Raw genomic sequence first — 24739 nt, forward strand, 5'->3', positions numbered from 1 at the left:
AGTTCAGCTAGAAAGACGGATCTAAAACTCTATTCAGACTGTTAAATCGCTCACTAAACATAAGGCTGAACTTCGACCATTTAATCTCACACATACATTAGCAAGGACGAAACTGCTTATTGTGGAATAATCAGAGAAATCCAGACCTGCTACTTCCTCCCAAATGTCATTATGGATAGAAGGTGTTGCAAAATACCCAGGACAAAATGTCTGTGTGGTTGCTGATACACCTCAGCTGTCACAGATTTGATAATGCAGTAGTATTTGCTGCATCTTCAGGATCTGAAGGACAAAAAAAGTACTTTCTTTATGTTAGACGTCCAGGCTGAGGCCGGCTGTAATCTGACTTCCTAAAAATAGTTGGCAATTAATTTGGGTGCAAAGCTGAATTAGTTTGTGAGCGAGATACAAATTATTGGAAAATAGTAATGCAAGCATTTTTTTTACTCATTTCAATTAGGACATTTCTATTTTGAAAAACAAAAACAAAAAAACAGTCAAATTAGCAAGCAAGGAAGGTAATTTAAAATAGGCATATGAGTGATCATATTCCCTTTTCCCACTGGTTGCTCAATGATCTGCTTAATGGATAAATTGTTTTTCCATGAATAACATACACTGAGGCATCTTTTAGTGAGGAGAGTTTCTACAGCAATTATAAAAAGTTGTACGAACCACTAAACTGTGCAGCTGTGTTGAAAACTAGTTTTCTTATTAACGCAGTAGTGCAGTGTGAAATGGCTTCTTGAAGAAGAAAAAATGTTGGGCAGGACTTGATTTTGTCCATCGGGATTGGATCGTTGGATCATTATTGTTTGCTATTGCTTTGATATCATGTGATTGACAGGTCGTCCCACCCTCGCGTCATTAAACACATCATCAGAGAAGAGAAGAGAGCTGTGTCCGAAAAATTAGGCAAGTGTTGCCTCGCTGCCTTATCAGGCAATGACTTTGCAGGCAGCATTTTTGCACGAAGGTGAATTTCAGACAGACTTCATAAATTTCGGACAGACTTCTAAGGCAGCGTAACAGTTTAATAATCTACAGCAAAATAGAGAGCTTTGGTGAAAACTAAGCAAATATTTAATTATTACAATAGTAATTTCTCACTAGAAATGACATCAAAAGTGGAAAACGTCGGTCAAAAACGTTGGTACATTTACACACAAACTGAATTGCAACTTTCAGATGCCATCTTTCTTTTTTTAGCTTAAAGGGTTAAAGACTCACCCTCATGTCGTTCCACACCTGTAAGACCTTTGTTCATCTTCGCAACACAAATTAAGATATTTTTGATGAAATCCGAGAGCTTTCTGACCTCCAATAAGCCCAGTAAAGGCCCAGAAAGGTAGTAAAGACATTGTTAAAATAGTCCATGTGACTACAGTGGTTCAACTTTAATGTTATGAAGCGACGAGAATACTTTTTGTGTGCATGAAAACAAACAAAAATAACAAATTTATTAAATTTCTTCTCTTTCATGTCATTCTCCTAAACACAGTGCAGCGCTTCTGGGTTCAGAACGCCAGCTCCTGCGTCAGCATCACATGCATGTGTCATGGTGCTCACGTGACCAATACTGAGCCGGCTTTCTGACGTAGAATGGAAGTTTTCAACTCTGATTGCAGGTATCATATGGTGTATATCTCAGCATCTGAGGTGTAGATGAGTTGTTTTCATGTGCAGGTTTCACTGTTTACTTGCTAAGGCGTGATGTAAGCTCCTCACAACAATACTCAGCAGGAGTGTTTCATAATGGCCTAGGCTCACACTACAACTGCCAGCCAACCCATCTGTGTGTCTATACAGCAATTAGTGACCAACACCACAAACATATGCCACACTGTCCTGCTTCTCTCTCTCTCTCTAGAGTGTTATAGTAATTGTCACAACAGGTTGATCAGGAGTCTGTATACTCATTGGCTCTGTGTTGTGAACCACTAATGTTCTGAAAGCTAAGGGACCTAAGAAACAGCAGTTTTGTGACAACATCTGGATGCACCACATAGTCTAATTTAAGCCCATTTCACTCACTCTGCCAGACTACCAGGGAAGTTTATAATTGCATGAGGGTGACTGTGTGTGGTGAACTGTCTGTCTATCTGTCTGTCTGTGCCTGCCTACCTGCCAGGCAGGATGCCATGACAGAGGATCAGAGACCCAACCGTCATTTGTCTGGGCAGAGCCTCATTAATTAACATATGGAGAGCAATTATCTCATGGGTCATTGCTCATTTTAACAAATTAATGTTCTGTAAATATGAGAAAACTAACAAGACAACCAAACAAGGGGATAATTCCCACAGAGGCAAAAGAAAAATTAATTCTATAAGTTCAGCACTAAGAAAAAATACACAAAGCACATACACTGAGCACACAAAACTTCAAAGTTTTCCAACCCTGAATGGACTAGTCTGAATTGTGAAGGCCAAAGCCTTTGAACAAAAAAATTAACTCTATAATTATCCAAAGTAAAGTTCTGTAAAAAAAAAAAAAAAAAAAAAAAGAAAAAAAAGATGTACACTAGCTCACTAAACATCCAATTGGAAGCTAAGGAAGTCTAAGGACCCAACTGGCACACGATGCAATGATTAATCATTGTGACAGAACATTGACTTTCAGGGAGAAACTAGGAATTCCATCATTTTTAAAGCACTCTTAAACATTTGCCAAATTATTAAAAGCAAAATTAAAATTTCAGGGTGTAAACTCTCAAAGTTTTCGTCGCCTCACAGCAGCATATTGTATAGGTATCACTAGGACATGCCGTTAGTTAAACGTTATCTAAAATGATATTTAAATAACCCACAAAACGTTTCCTGAAATATTTATGATGTACAAATCTATAAATAATGACAATGACATTACTTGTCATGCTTTATCCTATTGCCCAAAATTGACTGCAATAGTAGCCTATCTCGCAGCACGTGTTGCAATGCTTATGTATTCAGGCGTAAAGTAGGCCTACTTAAAGGGTTAGTTCACCCAAAAATGAAAATTATGTAATTAATTACTCACCCTCATGTCGTTCCAAAACCGTAAGACACGTTTTTAGTCATTATGAGCGCATGGGTCACCGTTTCCATACAACGCATTTCATGCATGTCATGTCATGTTTTTTTTTTTTTTTTTTTTTTTTTTTTTTTGTCGACAGACGTTCCACAGTTCCTATTTTGAGTTTTATTAGTGTCAACGTGCTCTGTTGGAGTCTGTGACATCCGCGCAGAAGGAAGTCCTGATTTAAATGCATCTCACATCTGTGTAGCTCAGCACTACGTGCGCGCTACCTGCGGTGTGCGGAGACAGAGGTGTGCTGGGCGTTTGCCATCATCTGAGGGGAGGGTGAAACTTCACTTAAATACTGGAGACATCAGAGAGCCATTCTCACAGCATCGGTCTCACAGCATCAGCGCCTCACACACGGAGAGAACATGGCAAACGCGTACCTGCAAGGAGTAGAGATCTCAGCCTCTCAGTTCCTGGATATATTCCATCATTATGACAACGATGGTAATTTCTTTCCTTATTTTGTGGATTTCATGAACTGAAACATTTTTGGGGAAGACAAAAAATGGGATTATTATTGCCACCTGCTTTGCAAATGGTTTCCAAAAGTTTGGTTAAAATTATTTGCCTAATTTATCTGACATGCATTAACCTGTGGGGATGTCAAAATCTGACAAAATATAGATCGTTAGTCATTTCAGATGTTTTTGAAATATACTTTTGGGCAGACTGATGAAAGCACATCTGAATTGAAACTGTATTGTGTCTGATTTGGGGTGTAAATGCTCTCAGGTAATGGATATATCGAGGGGAAGGAGTTGCAGAATTTTATCAAAGAACTTCAACAAGCACGAAAACAAGCAGGATTGGTAAGTCACAGTTTGTTTGTTTAATCTAATGCTGTGTATTGATATCAGATGGATTTATGTGACACATCTCAAGAAAATATTGTGTTGATAACACATTACAATAATGACCGTAAAAATAATATGAATAACACTTAGTAGTAATTAATGAAAATTATGATTATTATTACCATAAATACAGCTGCCAGCATCAATTATTGGGGTCCAAGCAAAAAAAAAAAAAAAATGTATTTCTGGAGAAAATGACAAAATATAGATAATAATAGACAAATCTTTAAATAATGATCCTGTGTAAACAATTGTTTTTGTGAAAAATTTCAAATATCTTTATTGCATTTTGCACAGCTTTATTTATTTATTATTTTTCTTCACATATAACATCCCCTGACATAGGAAAATGATGAAATTTGTCATGTCCTCGTATTTTTCTGTATATAATTATATGTATGTGTATACATTTTAATTATGAGGACTCAGGAAATGTCCTCATAAACTATGCTTACATTGTAATACCAGTGTAATACCCATGTCATTATAGAAATTTGTGTCCTCGTAATTCATAAAAAACAAGCACACACACACACACACACACACACACACACACACACACACACACACACACACACACACACACACACATGTTTAAATAGTATTGACTCTTGATGGCCATTTGTTTGATTTGCAGGCAACTATCAGATTAATAGCAGATTGCAAACTTCCTCTGTTGTTTCTAATTCTGACCCCGCCAAATTATTACCCCCTAGTATTGGTAGGTTTAGGATTAGGTGTGGGGGAGGGGTTAGGATTAGGCAATAAAGTAGTGACTTCATAAATTCCTGCCGTTACTGGTTGTGCTATGTTGAATATTCTGATGAATTTTGAACCACTGAATTTGTGGAAGCAAATTTATAAAGAGAAATAAAATGGACTGGAATTTGCCTGTCAAATATTATAGGTGGTATTTTCAAACAGACTAAACTTTTATAGGTGAATTTTTAATAATGAAATTTTAGTCTCACTTTAGTTTAGGGTACAATTCTCACTATAAACTAACTATATGACTTTTGCCTCAATAAACTCCTAATTACTTCTTATTAATAGTTAAGTTTAGGTATTGGGTAGGATTAAAGGATGTAGAATATGGTCATGCAGAATAAGGAAATAATATACTTTATACTTTATAATATACTTTATTAGTACACTCTAAAAAATACTGGGTTAAAAACAACCCAAATTGGGTTGAAAATGGACAAACCAAGCGATTGGGTTGTTTTAACCCAGCGTTTGGGTTAAATGTTTGCCCAACCTGCTGGGTAGTTTTATTTAAACCAACTATTGTTTAAAAATTGCTATATGGCTAGCTTAAAATGAACCCAAAATAGTTGGGAAATTAAAAACCAGATGCAATTAGAGGCAACAATAATAGACAAAAGGTGAATGTTTATTAATAAGCTTTAATATTTTATTAATATAAATGTAATAGTTTAATAGTTTATTAATATAAATTTATTAATAAGAAATTTAATAAATGTTTATTGTTTAATAATTATTCATTGAACATTAATAAATGTTCATTTCCAACATACTTTGGGTTAATTTTAATTAAGCAATACAGTAATTTAAAAACTACCCAGCAGGTTGGGCAAACATTTAACCCTACCGCTGGGTTAAAACAACCCAATTGCTGGGTTTGTCCATTTTCAACCCAACTTGGGTTGTTTTTAACCCAGCATTTTTTAGAGTGTACTAATAAACAGCCAATATCCTAGTAAAATGCATACTAATAAGCAACTAGTTAATAGTGAGAATTGGACCCTAAACTAACTTGTGTTACCAAAATTCTGAATATTTTCAATGGAAAAATTAATAGTTTAAAAACACAAAGTTAAATTTCAGCCCCCAAAAATGCCCTGTTTTTTAGTTGTAGCTCCCCCTATGGCCAGAAGTAGACAAAATTTCATGCATTATCCTGGTGTTAGTCCAGTTTTATGAATGCTGGACTAGGCACTTAGAAAATATATGTCAGTAAGTGAAAATGGGCCACGCCCAAACATTTTACTTGTTTGTGTCTTTAAACTGCTTTGAAAAAAATCTTTTGACAACTTTTTAGAATATGATGATGCATAGCAAATGTCATGCGAGTTAGACTAACAGCCTAGAAGAAGTTTAAAACAGCTATTTTTTTTTTAGAAAATAAAAATAATGGAGAGCACATAAAGTTTCAGAATTAGAAAAACATAGAATTACATAAAATATGATTATTACGTAAAACTATTGGAGTGGGATGTACTGTATGCCTGTGTAAAGTGGTTGAAATATTGGACCATCCAACCTGGGGGGACCTATCTGGGATCTCTGTAATGTATGGCCTGTATTGGCCAAATAATAATAATAATTATAATAATAACAATGTGTAATAGTATAATATATAAGTATAATATACAATGCTTATTAAAATAAATGCTTATTATTGTATATTAAACATTATGTATACAAAGGAAAGAAAAAGATTAAAGAATTAATGAAAATTATAATAAACACAATAACAAGATAATAAAAGTAATAATACTTTTATTACACTGAAAAATAACTTCCGGCACCACAGCAAACCCAACAAGATTATATCCGTCTTTGCATTATATGAGGTTGTGAGGTGTTGGTTATGGTCACAGTCCATCTAAATGGATCTCATTTTGGTTCATCAAAATGACGCTTAAACTACATGACCTTTTTAGAAGATATTGCGGTTTTAGTTGCATACACATTGTCTCCAGGCTAGCATTTATAATAAATGATGGTGAATTCCTTTGCTGTATCATATGATGGAGTGGCTTGTTATCAGACCTGTTAAAAGCTCTGATAGAGGACAGAGACTTTGTCCCAGTTTGTCTCAGTCAGCACGTTAGAGTCAGTCTGTCTCTCCATCTGTGTCCATGCACATCTGCTGCTGGCTCCTCCCCTCATTTGCCTCATAGAGGATAAATCCTCATTTGCGTTTGTTTTACAATACCTCTGTAGTTGCAATCTGCTGGTTATGCTGTTATCTAAGAACAGCAATGCACAGTTTGTTGAAAACAAAGATAAAAGAACCAAAGCCTCATTGGAGGGAACTGCATGCAGACTTGATGTAGTGGAATGACCTTGGATGAAACTCATTACTGGTACGAATGATGGTTTGTTCTTGTCTGGAAAATGCACATGCTGAAATTGCCAAGTAAACAACATTCATAAGGGCCAAGAATGACTGAATAGATGCTGAATAATTGGTAACTGAATGACTGTAATGAATGTCATAATAATAAATGTGAAGTTTTCAGTTCTTCTATCATGAAGGTCAGAGTAGCAATTTATCAGTTAAACTACACTCACTATGGACACTCACTATACAATTCGCCCCAAGCAACCCAGATTAAGTGCCGTATTAAAGGTGTCAAGGTTTATGGGATCCGATTATAAACTACAAAGGTCCATTCACACCAAGAACAATAACTATAAAGATAACTATAATGATAACTATTGTCATGAACTGCACTGAGACACGAAGGCTGGGGATCCAAACGCAGTATTTATTTTAAGGGTAATCCACAATCTTAGTCCAAATCCAGACAACGGTCATACACAAACGAAACAATCCAAACAATAACTGAGTACAGGACTAAGGCAAAAAGAGAATTCTGAACAAACAGGCAGAGAATCAAGAGAAACAGAACATTGGAAAAACAGGATAGAAATAGTATAGACACATACAAGACTTAGCAATGAGTGACAGAATTGATCAGGCTTTTATAGGGAGCTAATGAGGCTAATGAGTAACAGCTGTAGGCAATCAGTGATGATGAAACAGGGCAGAGGATTATGGGGGGATGTAGTCTTTGATGGAATGAACAATAGGGGAGTGCCCTCTGGTGGACAACCAGGGCCCTTCAGCTGGTGATCGTGACAGGTATATTAGCTTCTACACCAGCGGACAACAACATTCTGTTTATTATATGCACGCGCTGCAATTTTGTCGTCTAGCGCTTTAAAAGTTCTACCTCTTTAAAGTCTGGTGGATACTGATTGGCTGTCATCGTTTTTATCGTTCATCAGCTAGTTATCGTTCATTGGGCCCTATAATACACCTGGCGCAATGCGACACAAGGCGCAGCACAAGTGTGTTTGCTAGTTTGCGTCCGGCGCCCTTCGCGTTTTCCCGTTCAGCGCCACATCCTTAAATTAGTAAATGCATTTGCGCCAGTTAGTGCGCCCATGCACGCCGCTGGTCTAAAAAAGAGGTGTGTTCAGGCGCATTGCCGGCGCATTGTTATTTTAAGGAGCTGAAAATAGACTGCGCCATAGACCAACTCAAACCTGGTCTAAAGTCTAAAGTCAATGGCGCAATATTTTTTTGTTAGAGCGCGTTGGTAGAAACTGCGCCTCTGGGCGTCCACAGTGTGCGTTGACTTTGCTTATTACACACAGGGATGCGCATCACACAAACATGCCAAATATTAAAAAAAAAAGGATTACAGTGTAAAAGAATATTATTGTGTAGGCTACATAAATATAAAAATGTAATGATGAATAGTCATTGCGTGTATTAGAATTAGGCTACCTATTTTGGTATTACTAAATGTACCTATACTACTTGATATTACTAAATGATGAATGAAAATGGTTAATTAATTGAACAATCGTGCCAATACACACACATATCATAGCTGCCCGATGAAACTCACGTATGTCCAAAACAGTTACTTTTCAGGAAGTGAAAAAAACACAGTATTTCAAAAGCAGTTGAATGTAGCGTTGTCATACTTGGTACGGCATCTTTACATGCAACCATATTCTTGCCAGTGTAATGATATAATCCACATTTGACCAAAACTGAGTTTAAATGGACATACGTGCATATTTTACAATAACGGTGGTCGATACGCGTTCTTCCGATCATTAATTAGAATGGCCAAGTCGCGTTTCATATTGACAGATGAATATGCTCAGTTTATTAAATAGCCTACGTCTTAGTTTATTAAATACGCTTAGTTTATTTAATATTAATTATAAATTTATTAAATGTCTCTTGCAAACTATGAAGGGACAATGAATCAATACACTGACATGGTAATGCTAGACAGATACTTTGTTTGCACAGTCCTACCATAATTTTGTCACTCCTAGACGTACGTCTGGCGTCAGGGGGGAAACGTTTACCTCGATAAAGGAAAGTCATTGTCTCACCAGGCTATGTTTATTTGGCAATGTAACCTCACAGTGTTATTCGGCTATCCAGTGCTGAGCTTCGATGAAAACTTCACGAGACCGGCGAGATGCTTCCACAGGGCGGGAGATACGCGGCGTGATTGACAGCTTTGACACCAAATGGATATACGTGAAAATCAGATGAAATGATTTGACAACTTTTCATTGACCATTTAGATATGTGAAGCATACTGTATACGGTAATGAACCTGGACATTCAATCCGTCGAAAAATCTCAAAATCGGCAAAATGGACATACGTGGTTTTTATCGGACAGCGACGATATATATTAACTGACTCAACGCGTGGAGCTATTTGAAAGCCTGCATTTGCAAGCCTGCTTTAAGAAATCCGCCATGGCGCGAGCGCATCTCACTCTTAAAGGGAATGGGAGATGACACTCTGATTGGTTTATTGAACGTTATGCCCATTACTCATTAAGAGAATAGGGACAACCCATTTCAAAAATGCACCCCGGCGCACGGACCGTTTTTCTGTTGTTAAAATAGCAAAAGTGGATTTGGACACGCCCTGCGCCGTGCGCTTTACACTTTGCGTTTAGATCGTTAAAATAGGGCCCTTGGTGTGATCGGGCCTTAAAGGTGCTACAGATGATGTTTTGTTTTACACATTTTTGCAATATTACTTGAAACTGTCTTCACTAACTGATAAAAGACTATTTATTAGGTGCACTGAAAGGAATAATATTAATATACATCATCTGTGCACGAGGTAGGGCCTTAAAAACATCAGCCAATCGTGATCATCACGTAAAGGATTGGCCCTCTGGCTTGTCAATCACTGCCATTACGTTCCATGTGAAAGACGTGCGCGCTCCAGTAACTTCCCACAGGCGTTGCATGCAATGTTTTTGTCAGGAGTAACAACTGCAGATTATGAGTTGCCTGCGGTGAGTCCGACATAATGAATCCACTAACACGACACAGCGAATGCCGGTGGTAAACACTCCTGTTCCAATACTCCTGCACGAGTTTTGGGAGGCGTTCCCTCGAAACGAGCTGTGAAGGAGAGGGGTTGTTCTTACGCATGCGCTCATTTCAAAAACTCACTAACAGTCTTTGGTTTCTCAGTCGATGAAAAGATCCTCTGTATCACCTTTAATATCTGCAGGAAGCATTTACATTCATCTCAATAGCAATTGCTCAGGTGGCTTAGGACGCTTGGAAGTAAAGGATTGGAAATGTTTGTTCAAGGGAACCACTGAATGTTTAAAAACTCATACTCAGGGGTGCCTTGCTCAAGGGCACCTCGGTTGTGGGTATTGAGGGTATGAAAGAGCACTGTTCATTCACTCTCCCACCAACATTTTCTTGTCAGTATTGAGGACCGAAACCGCAACCTTCGGTTTACAAGTGTGACTCTCTAACCATTAGGCCACGACTCCCCTCAACAACAATAAGCATAGTCTTTCTCTACCGGCTACAAAACAAAATAAAAAATAGTAGCGCACTGTTAATATAAAATTTAAATAAAACATTAATATAAATAATAAAACAAATTACTAAAGAAATGATAACAATACAAAATAATACCAATAGATGTTTCTTGCAATAAAATTCACCAGAAAACACACCTAATTTTAAATGGCCATGAATGGTGAAAGAGGACAAATCTGAACCACCAGTATATTACAGTATGACACTTTGCACAAACCTGCAACCTTCAGTTTTCCAGCAGTCCCACCATCTGTGTTTTGTAATTGCAGAATACAAATAGGTGTGCAGCTGTTCTGACATTATAAAACAGTGACTTTCTTGTCCTCCATGTTGTCCCTGAAGTGGTGTCCAGTGGTTTGCTTTATTGAGATTCCCATGTCATTGAGTTACGGCTCTATTAGGCGTAAAGAGATGGTGATGGACTGTGACAGGACTGAAGAAAAGCAGCCACTGGGTCATTTCACACTTCTAATGATATCTTGCTGTGCTTTTCTGCTCTCTAAATGTCTCTCATGGGCCTCTGCATATAACAATTTAATTTATTCAGACTTCTGTGCATGTGTCCAGGTGTCATTTGTGCCCACCTTACTTCAGGTTTTCTTGACTAACTCTCTTTGAATAAGGCCTACTTAAAATGCATTCATATGGACCTCAACACACAAACCTCGATAATGGCAAATGTCAAATGAGTAAAAATATGACCTCACCCAACAAATAGCTTACAATAATGTCAAAAACAATAACAACAGCATAAAGCATCAAAATAATAATTCTTGATCAATAACGGCATTAAGCTGACAAACACTGAACAAATCAAAAACATTTCTCAGTATGAAATTGCTTGTTCAGACTGGGATTACATTTATGGGTTTTTTTTTTTTTTTTTTGAGTAGACTCAAATTAATTCACACACCTTATATGTGTCCCATATTGTAATAAATACAATCTTTAACATTTTATTAACTTTTTTCATTCTTGTTTAATACTAAATAGAAAGAGAAGATGCAGCTGATTTATGTCAGGCCTCACTTTAAAAGTAGTCCACTACTATTACAACTAATCATTACTAAAATTGTAAACTCGCTCTGTTCGTCATCATCTGAAAGAGGAAAACTTGACCTAAACTGATTCATTTTCATTTCAATTCCTTTAAATTATGTTTTGATTTTATCCCTCCCTCACTGTCCTCACTGTCAGCAGAAGCAGAAGTTCTCCAGAATGAAACCACAGAGCACTAGAATTTCAGAATGGTTGTGCAATTAATCAATGAGCCTTTTTAGTCAATCATATGGAATTCTATATGCATTATATAGAAGAGAGTTTCACAAGTCTACCTTCATTAATCATTTAGTAGCCATTATAGATACCATCAGCAGTTCAGCAGTGTTGGGCTTATGGATAAAGAGAAAGAAAGGGTCCTGACAAAAGCATTGATAAGTAATAAGATTAATGCTTGTAAGTAAGAAATGACAAACTGCATTGTAATACAATAAATGAGTATAGATTTTTTTAAAAATAGGCCTTCATCACAGTCGCATGCGGCTTTGATTAGAAGCGTAAAGGAATTTCCACCTGTATTATTGTCAATGGACAGATGCCAGTTTTGAGAAGAAAATTACACTTGTTTCGTTTACCTTAAAAATAAACTCTAATATTAAAACAGTTTATTTAGACTTACATTATATCCTACCATGTATGTCATCTTTCATTTGAATGTGTAACATTGTTTATATTTGCAATATATATAAATTTTTATTATTGTCTATAGCATAATGCTATCCAATATTGCACTCAAGCATGGAGGATATGATTCGTTTACGATAATCAAACCTGTTATTTTTGAATAATTATTCTTATGTTTATATTCAACAGTATGGGTCACCAGTGTAATTTCATTAAAAACTAGCCATGTTTTCTGACAAAAAAATTAAAAAATAAAATTCCAGACAAATATTTCTATAATAGAAGCAAATAGACTTTAACTTTAAAAGACATTTTAACAATTTTAAATAAAAAATCTTATATATACACTGTGTGCAGAATTATTAGGCAATTTGATTTTCTGATCATATTCTTTTTCCAAGCACATTTTACCAATTCCAATCCACATCAATCTTAATAACTACTATTAATATTGTTTTTAATCATTTATAAGTGATATATAATTGTTCATGAAGGCTGGAAATAAAAAAAAAGCCTTATATTCAGGTGTGCAGATTATTAGGCAGGTTTTCTTTTACAGGCAAAATGAGCCAAAAAAGAGATTTAACTCAGACTGAAAAGTCAAAAATTATTAAAGGTGCCCTAGAACTTGTTTTTAAAAGATGTAATATAAGTCTAAGGTGTCCCCTGAATGTGTCTGTGAAGTTTCAGCTCAAAATACCCCATAGATTTTTTTTAATTCATTTTTTTAACTGGCTATTTTGGGGCATCATTAACTATGCACCGATTTAGCACATGGCCCTTTTAAATCGTGCGCTTCCTGAAAATAGCGACGGCTCTTGTCTCTGTGAATACAGTAATAAACGATGGTAACTTTAACCACATTTAACAGTACATTAGCAACATGCTAAACATTTAGAAAGACAATTCACAAATATCACTAAAAATATCATGTTATCATGGGTCATGTCAGTTATTATTGCTCCATCTGCCATTTTTCGCTATTGTTCTTGCTTGCTTACCTAGTCTGATGAATCTGCTGTGCACATCCAGATGTTTTGCCCTTGTCTAATGGCTTGAACATGGGCTGGCATATACAAATATTGGGGGCGTACATATTAATGATCCTGACTGTTACGTAACAGTCGGTGTTATGTTGAGATTCGCCTGTTCTTTGGAGGTCTTTTAAACAAATGAGATTTATATAAGAAGGAGGAAACAATGGAGTTTGAAACTCAGTGTATGTCTTTTCCATGTACTGAACTCTTGTTATTCAACTATGCCAAGGTAAATTCAATATTTAATTCTAGGGCATCTTTAAATACTCATGAGAAGGACGCAATACTAATGCAATACTAGAAATTGCAAAGTTAAAGCATGACCAAGGGACAGCAAAATGCTCATTGGGTCAGCGGGGTCATACAAAAACAAGTGGACATGTTAACTGCGAAAGAGTTAAGAATTAAGTGTGAAACCATCAGGAACCCTTTAGTCTCCAGCGCCACCATTTTCCAGAACTGCAACCTACTTGGAGTCTCCAGAAGTGCAAGGTGTCAGGATCTCAGAGACTTAGATTAGCTAAAGAATCTTAATAAGAATCACAAGCTGAAGTGTTATAAAATACATGAAGACTGGGTTTTTATAGGCCTTATAGACAGACAGATTGAGAGTGACTCTTGAAGGACCAGCACCACATCCTCTTGTACCACTGTTTGAAATATTTATCTTCCAGAATCTGGCAGTAAGTTTTGGAAGATCATTTTTAGTCCATCTCTGCAAGACAGACATTTCAGGATAAGAGATGGACTAAAAGTGAACTCCCACACCTTACTGCCAGATTCTGGAAGATAAATATTTCAAACAGTGGTACAAGAGGATGTGGTGCTGGTCCTTCAAGACTCACTCTCAATCTGTCTGTCTATAAAGCGTATTAAATAATAATAATAATAATAATAATAATAAAAACAGTATTCATGTATTTTATAACACTTCAGCTTGTGATTCTTATAAAGCCATTCTTATATAGGTCTTATTAGATTCTTTAGCTTACCTAAGTCTCTGAGATCCCGACACATTGCACTTCTGAAAAATGGTGTCACTGGAGACTAAAGGGTTCCTGATGGTTTCACACTTAATTCTTCACCTTAATTCTTAATTATTTTGGAGTGTCATGCTTTAACTTTGCAATTTCTAGTATTGCATTAGTATTGCATCTTTCTTGTGAGTATTTAATATTTTTTGACTTTTCAGTCTGAGTTAAATCTCTTTTTGGCTCATTTTTCATTTCCAGCCTTCATGAACAATTATATATCGCTTATAAATGATTAAATACAAAATGAATAGTAGTTATTAAGATTAATGTGGTTTAGAATTGGTAAAATGTGCTTGGGAAAAAATATGATCAGAAAATCAACTTGCCTAATAATTCTGCACACAGTGTATTGTATGACAGCCACACAATTTGGTATGTCATTGAATTATCACAATTAAAACAATTGTCTCCAAGCACAACTATGCAGTATGCTTTCAAAATCTTTAACCAATTTTAAACAATATTTGAATAAAGGAAGAAGATATCAATTTTCCTAGGCCGGACATCAGTTTGTTTTTTTTGTTTTTTTAATGACCCTATGTCTAATGCAATGCGAACATTTTATTTTAGTATACACTTGATTTTAAAGTCTGCAGTACACCAGTGCAATGTCCTCTCAGAGATGCGGGCTTGAGGATATGTTTTCATTTGTCTCAGCCACCCTATTGATTCTCACTGAATCTAACTCTTGGTAAACAGGCAAAAGTTTAGAAAACCTGGTGGGCTGCAGTTTATTGGCATATCAAGAACATGGAACAAACTCTGGAGTCTGGGGTCTAACTTTCATCAGAAACATCATGTGAATGAACTGAGGTGTTTCACATTATTTTACTGATTTTTGCACAGTCACCACTCTGCATCCTATGCCAAGATGGGCAGGCTTTTGTTGAGGAATGAGAACTCTGCTCGTCTGTATCAAAAGCAGTATGAAAACACAATCAGCATTGTGCAATGAGGGCTGAAGATAGCAGCATATCCCATCTGTCTGTGTGTTATTTGTTCTTACACATCAATGGCTTTTAGAAGGCAGAATAAATGTTTTGTTACAGCCGGAAGCTTGATTGTAACCACTGAAGTCTGTGGCAAACTGTATTGCATGAAAGTTCTTTGTTTTTTGTTTTTCCCAGGAACTAACAGACAAAATGAAGGCCTTTGTAGAGAAATATGAGCAAAAAACTGATGGGAAGATAGGTATCATTGAGGTAAGGAAGCTAAAACCGTATGCTATATTAAAATAATATATTTTTTTTATTTCAAGTATTTAATGAGATTTTTTGACTGTCCAAATGTCTGGCACCTGCAATATTGACTGGCAGACACAGTCTGTGGTGTTTAAGCTCCAAAAAAATGAGAAAGGTTTGTCATGTTGACATTGCAGTAAACTACACAAGCTTAACATTGCTCTGTGTTGATCTACCCGAGATCAAAAATGTTTGTTCATTTATATAATGCTTTCATCCAAGTACTGTGAGCCACATTTGACCATCAAAACACCAATTGTGAAAACAGATTTGTTTGTTCACATTGTCAGATCTGTAACCTGTTCAGAACAGTGAAATTATGTGGATTTACAGCAATCAGTGCAGCTGTCCGTGGCTCTCTGGGAGCATCATTTCAGAGATGTTATCTCTGAGCTGATATTCTCAGATCCAGCAGCCTTTGACACTTCATAAACTAACATTCCTTCATAGCTGACATGTCAACTTGTCTTTACCATAGGAATTTATGCACATTACATTAATCTGAAAGTGCAAAAATTAACTTTTTCTTTATGTCGTTCACAGCTGGTTCAAATACTACCCACAGAGGAAAACTTCTTGCTATTTTTCAGACAACAGCTGAAGTCTTGTGCAGAATTTATGGAGGTGATTCTAAAATGTACACCATTTAAAGGTCCCGTTCTTCGTTTTCCGATGTTTCAAACTTTAGTTAGTGTGTAATGTTGTTGTTAGAGTATAAATAAAATCTGTAAAATTTTAAAGCTCAAAGTTCAATGCCAAGCGAGATATTTTATTTAACAGAAGTCGCCTACATCGAACGGCCAGTTCGGACTACATCCCTCTACTTCCTTCTTTAATGACTTCACTAAAACAGTTTTTTGACTAACCTCCGCCCACAGGAATACACCAAAAAGGGGGCGTGGTCTTGTTGCGCTCCCACGGAGAAGAGCAAGAGTTGCGTTTGTAGAGTGTGTTTGTCGCCATGTCGTCGAAACGCTGCTATTTTCATCCCGTAGTCCAATCACCTTTGTTTGGCCTTCCCAGGGAAGCTGTACTTAGAGATCAATGGTTACAATTTATGTTTAACTCGGTTCCCGAAAATTATAATCCACATGTAAAACTATGTGCAGCACATTTTGCTGAGGACAGCTTCCTCAATCTCAATCAGTTTAATGCCGGATTCGCACAAAGATTATTCTTGAAAGATGGAGCAGTTCCCTCTTTGTCTGGCGAAGGCGTTGTTTATGGACCACAACCGGTAAGCTAAGCTGCTGTCGAATCACAACACAGGAACCGCTGGCACAATCAGAACTCGTTACGTATTTCTGAAGGAGGGACTTCATAGAACAAGGAAGTCATCAGCACGTTTTTATGACAGTGGAAACAGCGGTATACAGATAAGTAAATGATGTGAAAAATACTGTGTTTTTTTACACGCGAAACATGAACACATGTTATATTGCACACTATAAACACAATCAAAGCTTCAAAAAAACATGAAAAACGGGACCTTTAAACAACCTGTGCTGACTATAGGATAGATAATACCATTGTTTTTAAGTATACAAATAGTGCTTTTAAAAAACATGCAGAGCAATATATTTAGGTAAACATAATGTCTACACTACCATTTAAAAGTTTGGGGTCAGTAAGGTTTTTTTAAAGAAATCAATATTTTTATTCAGCAAGGATGCATTAAATTGATCAGGTGGCAGACATGTTCAGGTGATATTTTCTGGTGAAAATTCTTATATTGGTCATGCTTCCAAGACGTAGAATCTGTGATTCCGAAGTTCAGTATCCACACCGGCGTGGTGACTGACAGCAAAGATTAGATTCATCCGCGCTGAGGAGCCGTGCCAATGCACAACCCACGTAAAGATGATAATTCCGCAAATAACTGCAATTGCAGGTTTCAAACAGAGATGGCGACAAAGAGGCAAAACTTACAAACTGCAGCTTTAATTTACGCACCTGTTCTGTTTTCCATTGATTACTCTCTGTCTGTATTTAAGCCCTCAGTTTATTCGGTTCATTGTTCTGTCGTAAGTTTTATTTGGTTGTCAGTTATTTCTTATCTCCTATGTGCTTGTGGATTCTGCTCATTAAAAAAAATGTTTTTGTTACTCCTTGTTTTTTTACTTTTTGTTTTCTTCTTTGTGACTCTCTGCAACCAAACATTTTATTTACTGTATTTTTGATCAAATGATCAATTGGTTAGCATATAAGAGGCTTCTTTCAAATATATTACACAATCTTACAGACCCCAAACTTTTGAACAGTAGTGTAAATGTTATATGTCCTTTTTTCTTTTTTTTAAAAAGGTGGCTGAAGCTGCAGCTTTCTGTAACACATCCATGTCATTAATTTTTCTTCCAGGCCTGGAGAAATTATGATGCTGATCACAGTGGATACATTGAAGCTGATGAACTTAAGGTGAGAAGCAAACTTTTAACCTCTCAAATGATACTGTATATGCTCAGAGAGCAAACATCTCGGTTGAGGAATCTAACTATGTTCTGCTGAGATTGACTTTCTTATGCTCCTTACTGTATGTGTGAAGACCCCAATGCTGTTGGTGGAAATATAATAATAGTAATTTTAAACCTATAATTTTCTCTCCAAAACATATGTTGCTCTGACCTAACCAGGACACACTTACAGTAGCGCTTTAACCCTCTATTTTACCACAAAGTTGATATGCACTTTTCAAAAAAGTGACTCGTTATTCAGCACAGTAACATTTCTGGTTCTGTCTGAGCAAAAACACATTGTAGAAAAACACAATAAAACAAATCCAAATAAGCAATAAGCAGGAGTGTACTGCAGTCTTAATATGTAAAATGTTTTGCTGCTATTCAGTATAATCTGTTCTCATATGCTTAGAAAAAGTCATGAAGTATCACCCAGTTACTTAAAAGTTTGTTATTTAGGCTATTAATTTGGCCTTCAGATCTCAAACATGGACATGAGGGTTAAACCCTTTTAGGTTTGGCAAACAATAAAGCATTATGACACTTGGCACACAAACTTGCTGACCAGCATACTTAAAGTACAATTCCACCCTATTATCTTTTCACCATCTTGTCTAATAATATCACTCAGGACAAGCCTTGGCCTTTTAAAGTGTAAAACTAACAACAAATGATTGACCTAAATCACCTTGGAAGGCAATGCGTACCTTCTAAAATGTAAGAGACATAAGGTCAATCATAGCCATATGGGATTACCGGCACTGGAGCTTCCCTCTTAAGTAGTCAATCTAGGTCTTTCTCTAGCATGTGGACTGGAGGGTATGACAACAACTGAACAAAATATGCACCCTTCAAAGGGGCTTGTTTAAAGCAAGCACTGCAGATTTGGGCATTTAAATTAAAATGGAGAACGGTTTCTTTGAACATCTGCCAGATTTACAGTCAGTGATTTGATGAGTGCAATCTGTCAACACTGGGCCGCTTTTGGACCCACTAATGGACCTCCGGCAGGAAGAGGAAATGCTGAGAGCAAAAATACAGAACATAAAATGAATAGTTCTGGTCCTAGATGCTGATTGGTCAAAATTGGTTATATGCCACAATGGCCGCCCACTTTTTTCAGAAGCCTTAGTTACAAAGTATTTTTCCCCATAAGGATTTTTTTTTTGGTAACACTTTAGTATAGGGAACACATAAACTATTAACTACGACTTTTCCCTCAATAAACTCCTAATTTCCTGCTTATTAATAGTTAGTAATGTAGTTGTTAGGTTTAGTTATTGGGTAGGATTACGAATGTAAAATAAGTTCATGCAGAATAAGGCATTAATATGTGCTTTATAATTACTAATAAACAGCCAATATTCTAGTAATATGCATGCTAATAAGCAAATAGTTAAAAGAACCTAAAATAAAGTTTTTTTTTTTTTTTTTTTTTTTTTTTAAAAAAGCCTTTGTTCAAGAGTTATAAGCCATGAAATATACCAACCAGCTACAAGTGTACTTAACCAAAGTTTTTGTAGTTTTGTTGTTTATCTACCAGGATTTCTACTACTGAACATGATTATTTAAAAAAAAAAGTTAAAACAATGCAGGCTGATGGCTTCAACAAAAGCATATACCATCGATGAACAAAATCAAATGAATGGGATTTTTACTTTTGTAAAAATCCAACGTTTCATATGCGCAAAGCTGCATTTGTTAATCAAAAATACATTTTTGTGTACTTTTGTGTTTTGTTTAATCAAAAGTACACTTTTGATTAATTTAATACATCCTTGCTGAAATCTAATGTTTTTCAGAACTTTTTGAAAGATCTGCTTCAGAGGGCTAAAAAACCATATGATGAGAAGAAATTAGAGGAGTACACACTGACTACAGTAAGTGAACTACAGAGCTCAACAAATACATCTGTATCTTCCCCATTTTTAAGGGAATAAATATTGTTGTTTTTTTTACAGCTGAAAATTTTTGATTCAAATAAAGATGGGAAATTATGTCTGTCAGAAATGGCACGGTTAGTGAGCTTGCAAATTCGTTATGAATATTTATCATTGGCTATTAACTCTGATATATGAATTCGAAATATGGCATGTCTCTCTCTCTCTCTCACTCTTTTTAACAGGCTGTTACCAGACCAGGAAAACTTTCTACTAAAATTTCAGGTACATCTGCAGTAGTAATTAAGCCATAAATGCTCTGGATTTACCCATACCCACCTAAAACTGAACAAATCTTTTCATCAGGGGGTAAAAATGGCCAGAAAAGAGTTCAACAAGATTTTTGAGTTGTATGATCAGGTAAGTCTCTTGCATTGATCAATCATTCATTTAAATGATGTAATCATCAAAATACTCTATGCCTGGCCACCTTAAAATAAGTCAAGCCAAAACTTAATACTGGTTGATATTTTTGCATAACCAAGCATGCATAGATCAGCCAGAGTGTCTCCAATTGTATAAGGCCTGAGGAAAGCAGTCATTAGTATGCAAAGACAGTGCTCTTTCTGGATATCACCTCCAACACCATTGAAGCTTTTGGCCCTGGCTCCATTGTAATGTATTACTGTGTCCCTGAATAGGGCAAATTCCTCACTGCTGATGACAGCACCCCTGATCTTTATTGATTGGCAGGTTCGGGTTGCAAACTCACATGAAGACTGGCTCAAATGCACACATACGCATTTTTGGGCTATTAGAAAACACTGTGCGATGATGCAGCATTAGAGGAGGCATATGCTCAAAGCTCTGAGGCATTTCATTACAGACATACCGACTGCTGGTCTGCATTTAGCAGACATGTAGCTTGGCCACATACTGTTTGCCCTGGGTCAATGCAACAGGCTAGCTTGTTCTTTCATCTCATTAAGAGGTGATGTAAGGCCACATTCTGAAAATTATGGAGATTCATGGACTTATTTGTCTGATATATCTAAATGCCTACTAAAACAGTATAATGTCATGAAGTTTGTTTTTGATGCCATATGGATACAAGTAGTTAATTTTAATTTTAAACTGTGTTTAAATTTATATGTATTATTGTAAATTTAATATAATAATATATAATATAAGCATTAATATAAATTATATGTATTATTATTATTATTATTATTATTAAAATTACATTTATTTATGATGGTGAATAAAAATAAATTATAAAAAGAAAAAGAAAAGAACTGAGGGTGAACTTTTCCTTTAAACCAAAGCCATTACATACAGTATGTATACTACCTTTTCCATCTAAATGAAGTTACAGCCCACTTTCACTGACTATTATTTCTTCAGAGCACCAAATGTACACCCCGAGACCCAGCATGTCATTGCATTGACTCTGTGTGCAAAACCGATCCTTAATGCCCTGATTTCCAATCTCTCCCTAGAGAACATTGCATGAGGCGTCCCTAATGTCTGAATAGAGAATACAGGAAATGATGGTAAAGTGGCATGACGCTGAGTTTCCTCAGTGGCTGTCACACATCTGTGCTTGTTAATGTTCACTATGCTTGCTGCCTCTCCCAGGACAGGAACGGCTACATGGACGAAAATGAGCTTGACGCCCTCCTCAAAGACCTTTGTGAGAAAAACAACAAGGTACGTATCTAAAAACCAGGCTAATCTGAGGTTTCATACTTTCATTTGCTGAGATCTGTTGATGTATTCTGGCTCTCAGTTGAAGCCCATGATGGGCACAAACTAATTTCTTCAAGCACTCATAAATGATAATACTAGTCAGAAATCTAATCTCCCTCTGCTGCATGTGGTTTGCATACAAATTCTTCACTTTAGAGCAGGATAGAGAAACTTTACATGATGTAAGGGAGGAAACTACTGTGGTACACAACTATCAGTTTAAAAAAAGGAATAGTTTGGGTTCAGTACAAGTTCAGCTCTAAGAAAACTTCAGTCCCTCAGTTTGTAAAAAAAAATATATATATATTTCTAAAAGGTGCCCTAGAACCAGTTTTTACAAGATGTAATATAAGTCTAAGGTGTCCCCTGAATGTGTCTCTGAAGTTTTAGCTCAAAATACCCCATACATTTTTTAAATTAATTTTTTTAACTGCCTATTTTGAGGGATCATTAACTATGCACCGATTCAGGCTGCGGCCCCTTTAAATCCTCTCGCTCCCTGCACCTGAAGTTATGTTTATGAATTATACAGACTGCAAGTGTTTAAAAATAAAAATAGCGACGGCTCTCTTGTCTCTGTGAATACAGTAATAAACGATGGTAACTTTAACCACATTTAACAGTGCATTAGCAACATGCTAACGAAACATTTAGAAAGACAATTTACAAATATCACTAAAAATATCATGTAATCATGGATCATGACAGTTATTATTGCTCCATCTGCCATTTTTCGCTATTGTTCTTGCTTGCTTACCTAGTCTAATGATTCAGCTGTGCACAGATCAAGATGTTAATACTGGCTGCCCTTGTGTAATGCCTTGAACATGAGCTGGCATATGCAAATATTGGGGTCATACATATTAATGTTCCCGACTGTTACGCAACAGTCGGTGTTATGTTGAGATTCGCCTGTTTTGGTGTTTGAGACTCACTGTATGTCATTTCCATGTACTGAACTCTTGTTATTCAACTATGCCATGGTAAATTCAATTTTTGATGCTAGGGCACCTTTAACGCATATAGAAATGCACTTACAATGGATGTCTGTGCGGCAAAGCATTCAGCAAAGTTTGAAGATGCCAAGAAGTTTGCTATTCTTTCTCATGCCAATGTATTTCCTATTAAACATTATGTTTGAATATTTTTTTTTAAATAGCCAACAGGCTTTGTTTACATCACTATGAGCCATGATTAGCGACTTGCTAGTTGGTTGCAGGTTGATTTGGAGTAGGGGCATTTTCATTTTAGAGAGCATCTAATTTGACAAAAATCTGTGTAGTGCAGCATGAGTCATCAGTTTGTTTGTTTTTTGGTCCATTTTAATAGGAAAAGAAAGACTAATTTTTTATGATGAATTTTGTCAATCAGCATATAGCTAAGCTAACCTCAAAAATAATTACCAAAATCATGTTTTAGCAGTCTACTACTTTTTCTTGCCCCCTCAGATTTCTATTTCAAGTGCATAACTGCATTTTTTATTTTTACTAAATGAGGTATGGGTCAGTTTTCTGTGGGAATTAATAGCAGCCCAGATGCTGCCAATAGAGTCTGAGCATGGAATATACTTTTAAATAAAAAAAAAAACATAAAAAAAAATTACATATCTACACTACCATTAGGTATGTAGTTTGGGGTCGATATTTTATGGTTTTTGAAAGTCTTTTTCATTTGGCATTTATTTGATTGAAAATACAGTAAAAACAGTAGTATTATGGAAAATTACATATTAAATATATTTTAAAATATATTATAAAAGATATTTCAGCATCATTAGTTCAGTCTTCAGTGTCACATGATCCTTCAGAAATCATGTTTTTTTTTTTTTTTTCTCAAGATACTTTGCCAAATATAAAGTTCAAAGGAACCCCTATTTATGTGAAATAGAAAACATTTGCAACATTATAACTGTACTTATGTACATTTATAATGTACTTGCTGCATGTCTGAACAAAGCCTTTCAGACTACAATTATGCCACTGAATCTAATGCCACATTAAAGGACAATAAAATCATTAAACATCCTCTTCTGATCTCTTGACAGGTTCTAGAAGTCAACAAAATCCCGACGTATAAGAGTGCCATCATGGCTCTGTCTGACGGAGGCAAGCTCTACAGAACAGAGTTGGCGCTGGTGTTGTGCGCAGAGGAGATGTGAACGCCTCCGTCTGTACTCACACCATCTCAGAACCCCGTCCCAAGCTCACCTGTGATGTGTAATGTAGCTAGAACCTTCTTACGTTCTTTCATTTTGAACATGGATTTCACATAGGCAGGCAACCAGTGGCATATACTTTTCAATTTGTTGTTTCTATACTGTTTCTTAATGTACAGATTTTTTAACAATGACACACATACACTACTTACAACCTTCACTGCATAGATAAACACTACATCTGCCTCAACATGAGGAAGCCCCAAAAGATATCAAATCCCCATCCTGATTTCAAAATCCAAAATATTCACCAATACCTATTCAGCAAATATAAGAAGTAATGATTTATCTTACAATATCATAGACAAAAGCAATAATGTCCTCAAGGAATGCTGATGAAACACAGCCTGTTGGTGGGGGATCTATGTAAAATTCCAAAAGGCTACATTTACTTTTGCGATGCATGTTTATACTGTAGCTGATGGCAGGCCCTGCTAGTGGGGTATTTTTGACTGCAAGCACATGCCGAATGTAATGCATCGCCCCAGTCCTGTCTTTAATGTTAGATTTTGCACTGTAAAGAATGACATGCTCCTCTATGCTGAACACCACAGACACTGTGTAAGATGATATTAAACTTATTAAATGACTACTTGCATCCAGTTGTGTGTCATACATCCCTCAGTACTTAGAGATCAGCTTAAATTACAGTAGTAAAGCCCTCATCTGTATGACTTTCTTCTGTGGAAAAGTTTTTCACCATACAGTGAAAGTTAATTTAACAGTTGAAACATTCTTCTAAATATCTTCTTTTGTGTTCTCCAGTAGAAAGTAAGTTATGTTTGGAACAATATGAGTAAATGATGAAGCTCTCAAGGAGCTCATTGCGTGGTTTGGTCCAACATATTCACAGCATGCAAATGTTACTAAGTTCAGT

At 36.1% G+C, this 24739-nt stretch overlaps 1 protein-coding gene across 2 annotated transcripts; it reads left to right on the forward strand.

Annotated features, from left to right (window-relative positions):
- Positions 1-3405: 3405 nt before the first annotated feature.
- Positions 3406-24381, forward strand: calb1 (calbindin 1). 2 transcript variants are annotated; one of them, XM_067394045.1, is made up of 11 exons: positions 3406-3510; positions 3799-3875; positions 15452-15526; positions 16109-16189; positions 17924-17980; positions 19821-19898; positions 19980-20035; positions 20144-20183; positions 20265-20318; positions 21537-21608; positions 23692-24381. In XM_067394045.1, the coding sequence occupies exons 1-11, from the start codon at positions 3432-3434 to the stop codon at positions 23803-23805; spliced, it is 783 nt and encodes a 260-aa protein (XP_067250146.1). In that variant the 5' UTR covers positions 3406-3431; the 3' UTR covers positions 23806-24381. The 2 variants fall into 2 exon arrangements, with proteins under 2 accessions (XP_067250146.1, XP_067250155.1); XM_067394054.1 differs by lacking the exon at positions 15452-15526.
- Positions 24382-24739: the final 358 nt, after the last annotated feature.

Source organism: Chanodichthys erythropterus, chromosome 2, assembly GCF_024489055.1.
Source record: "Chanodichthys erythropterus isolate Z2021 chromosome 2, ASM2448905v1, whole genome shotgun sequence".
In the NCBI taxonomy this organism is placed as follows: Eukaryota; Metazoa; Chordata; class Actinopteri; order Cypriniformes; family Xenocyprididae; genus Chanodichthys; species Chanodichthys erythropterus.

What these genes read in the sequence shown, in the direction of transcription:
- calb1 (XM_067394045.1), top strand. Translation starts at nt 3,432, where the DNA reads ATGGCAAACGCGTACCTGCAAGGAGTAGAGATCTCAGCCTCTCAGTTC. An exon ending in CACGAAAACAAGCAGGATTG is followed by an intron (nt 3,876 to 15,451) that starts GTAAGTCACAGT and finishes TGTTTTTCCCAG; the next exon opens with GAACTAACAGACAAAATGAA. An exon ending in ACTTTCTACTAAAATTTCAG is followed by an intron (nt 20,184 to 20,264) that starts GTACATCTGCAG and finishes TCTTTTCATCAG; the next exon opens with GGGGTAAAAATGGCCAGAAA.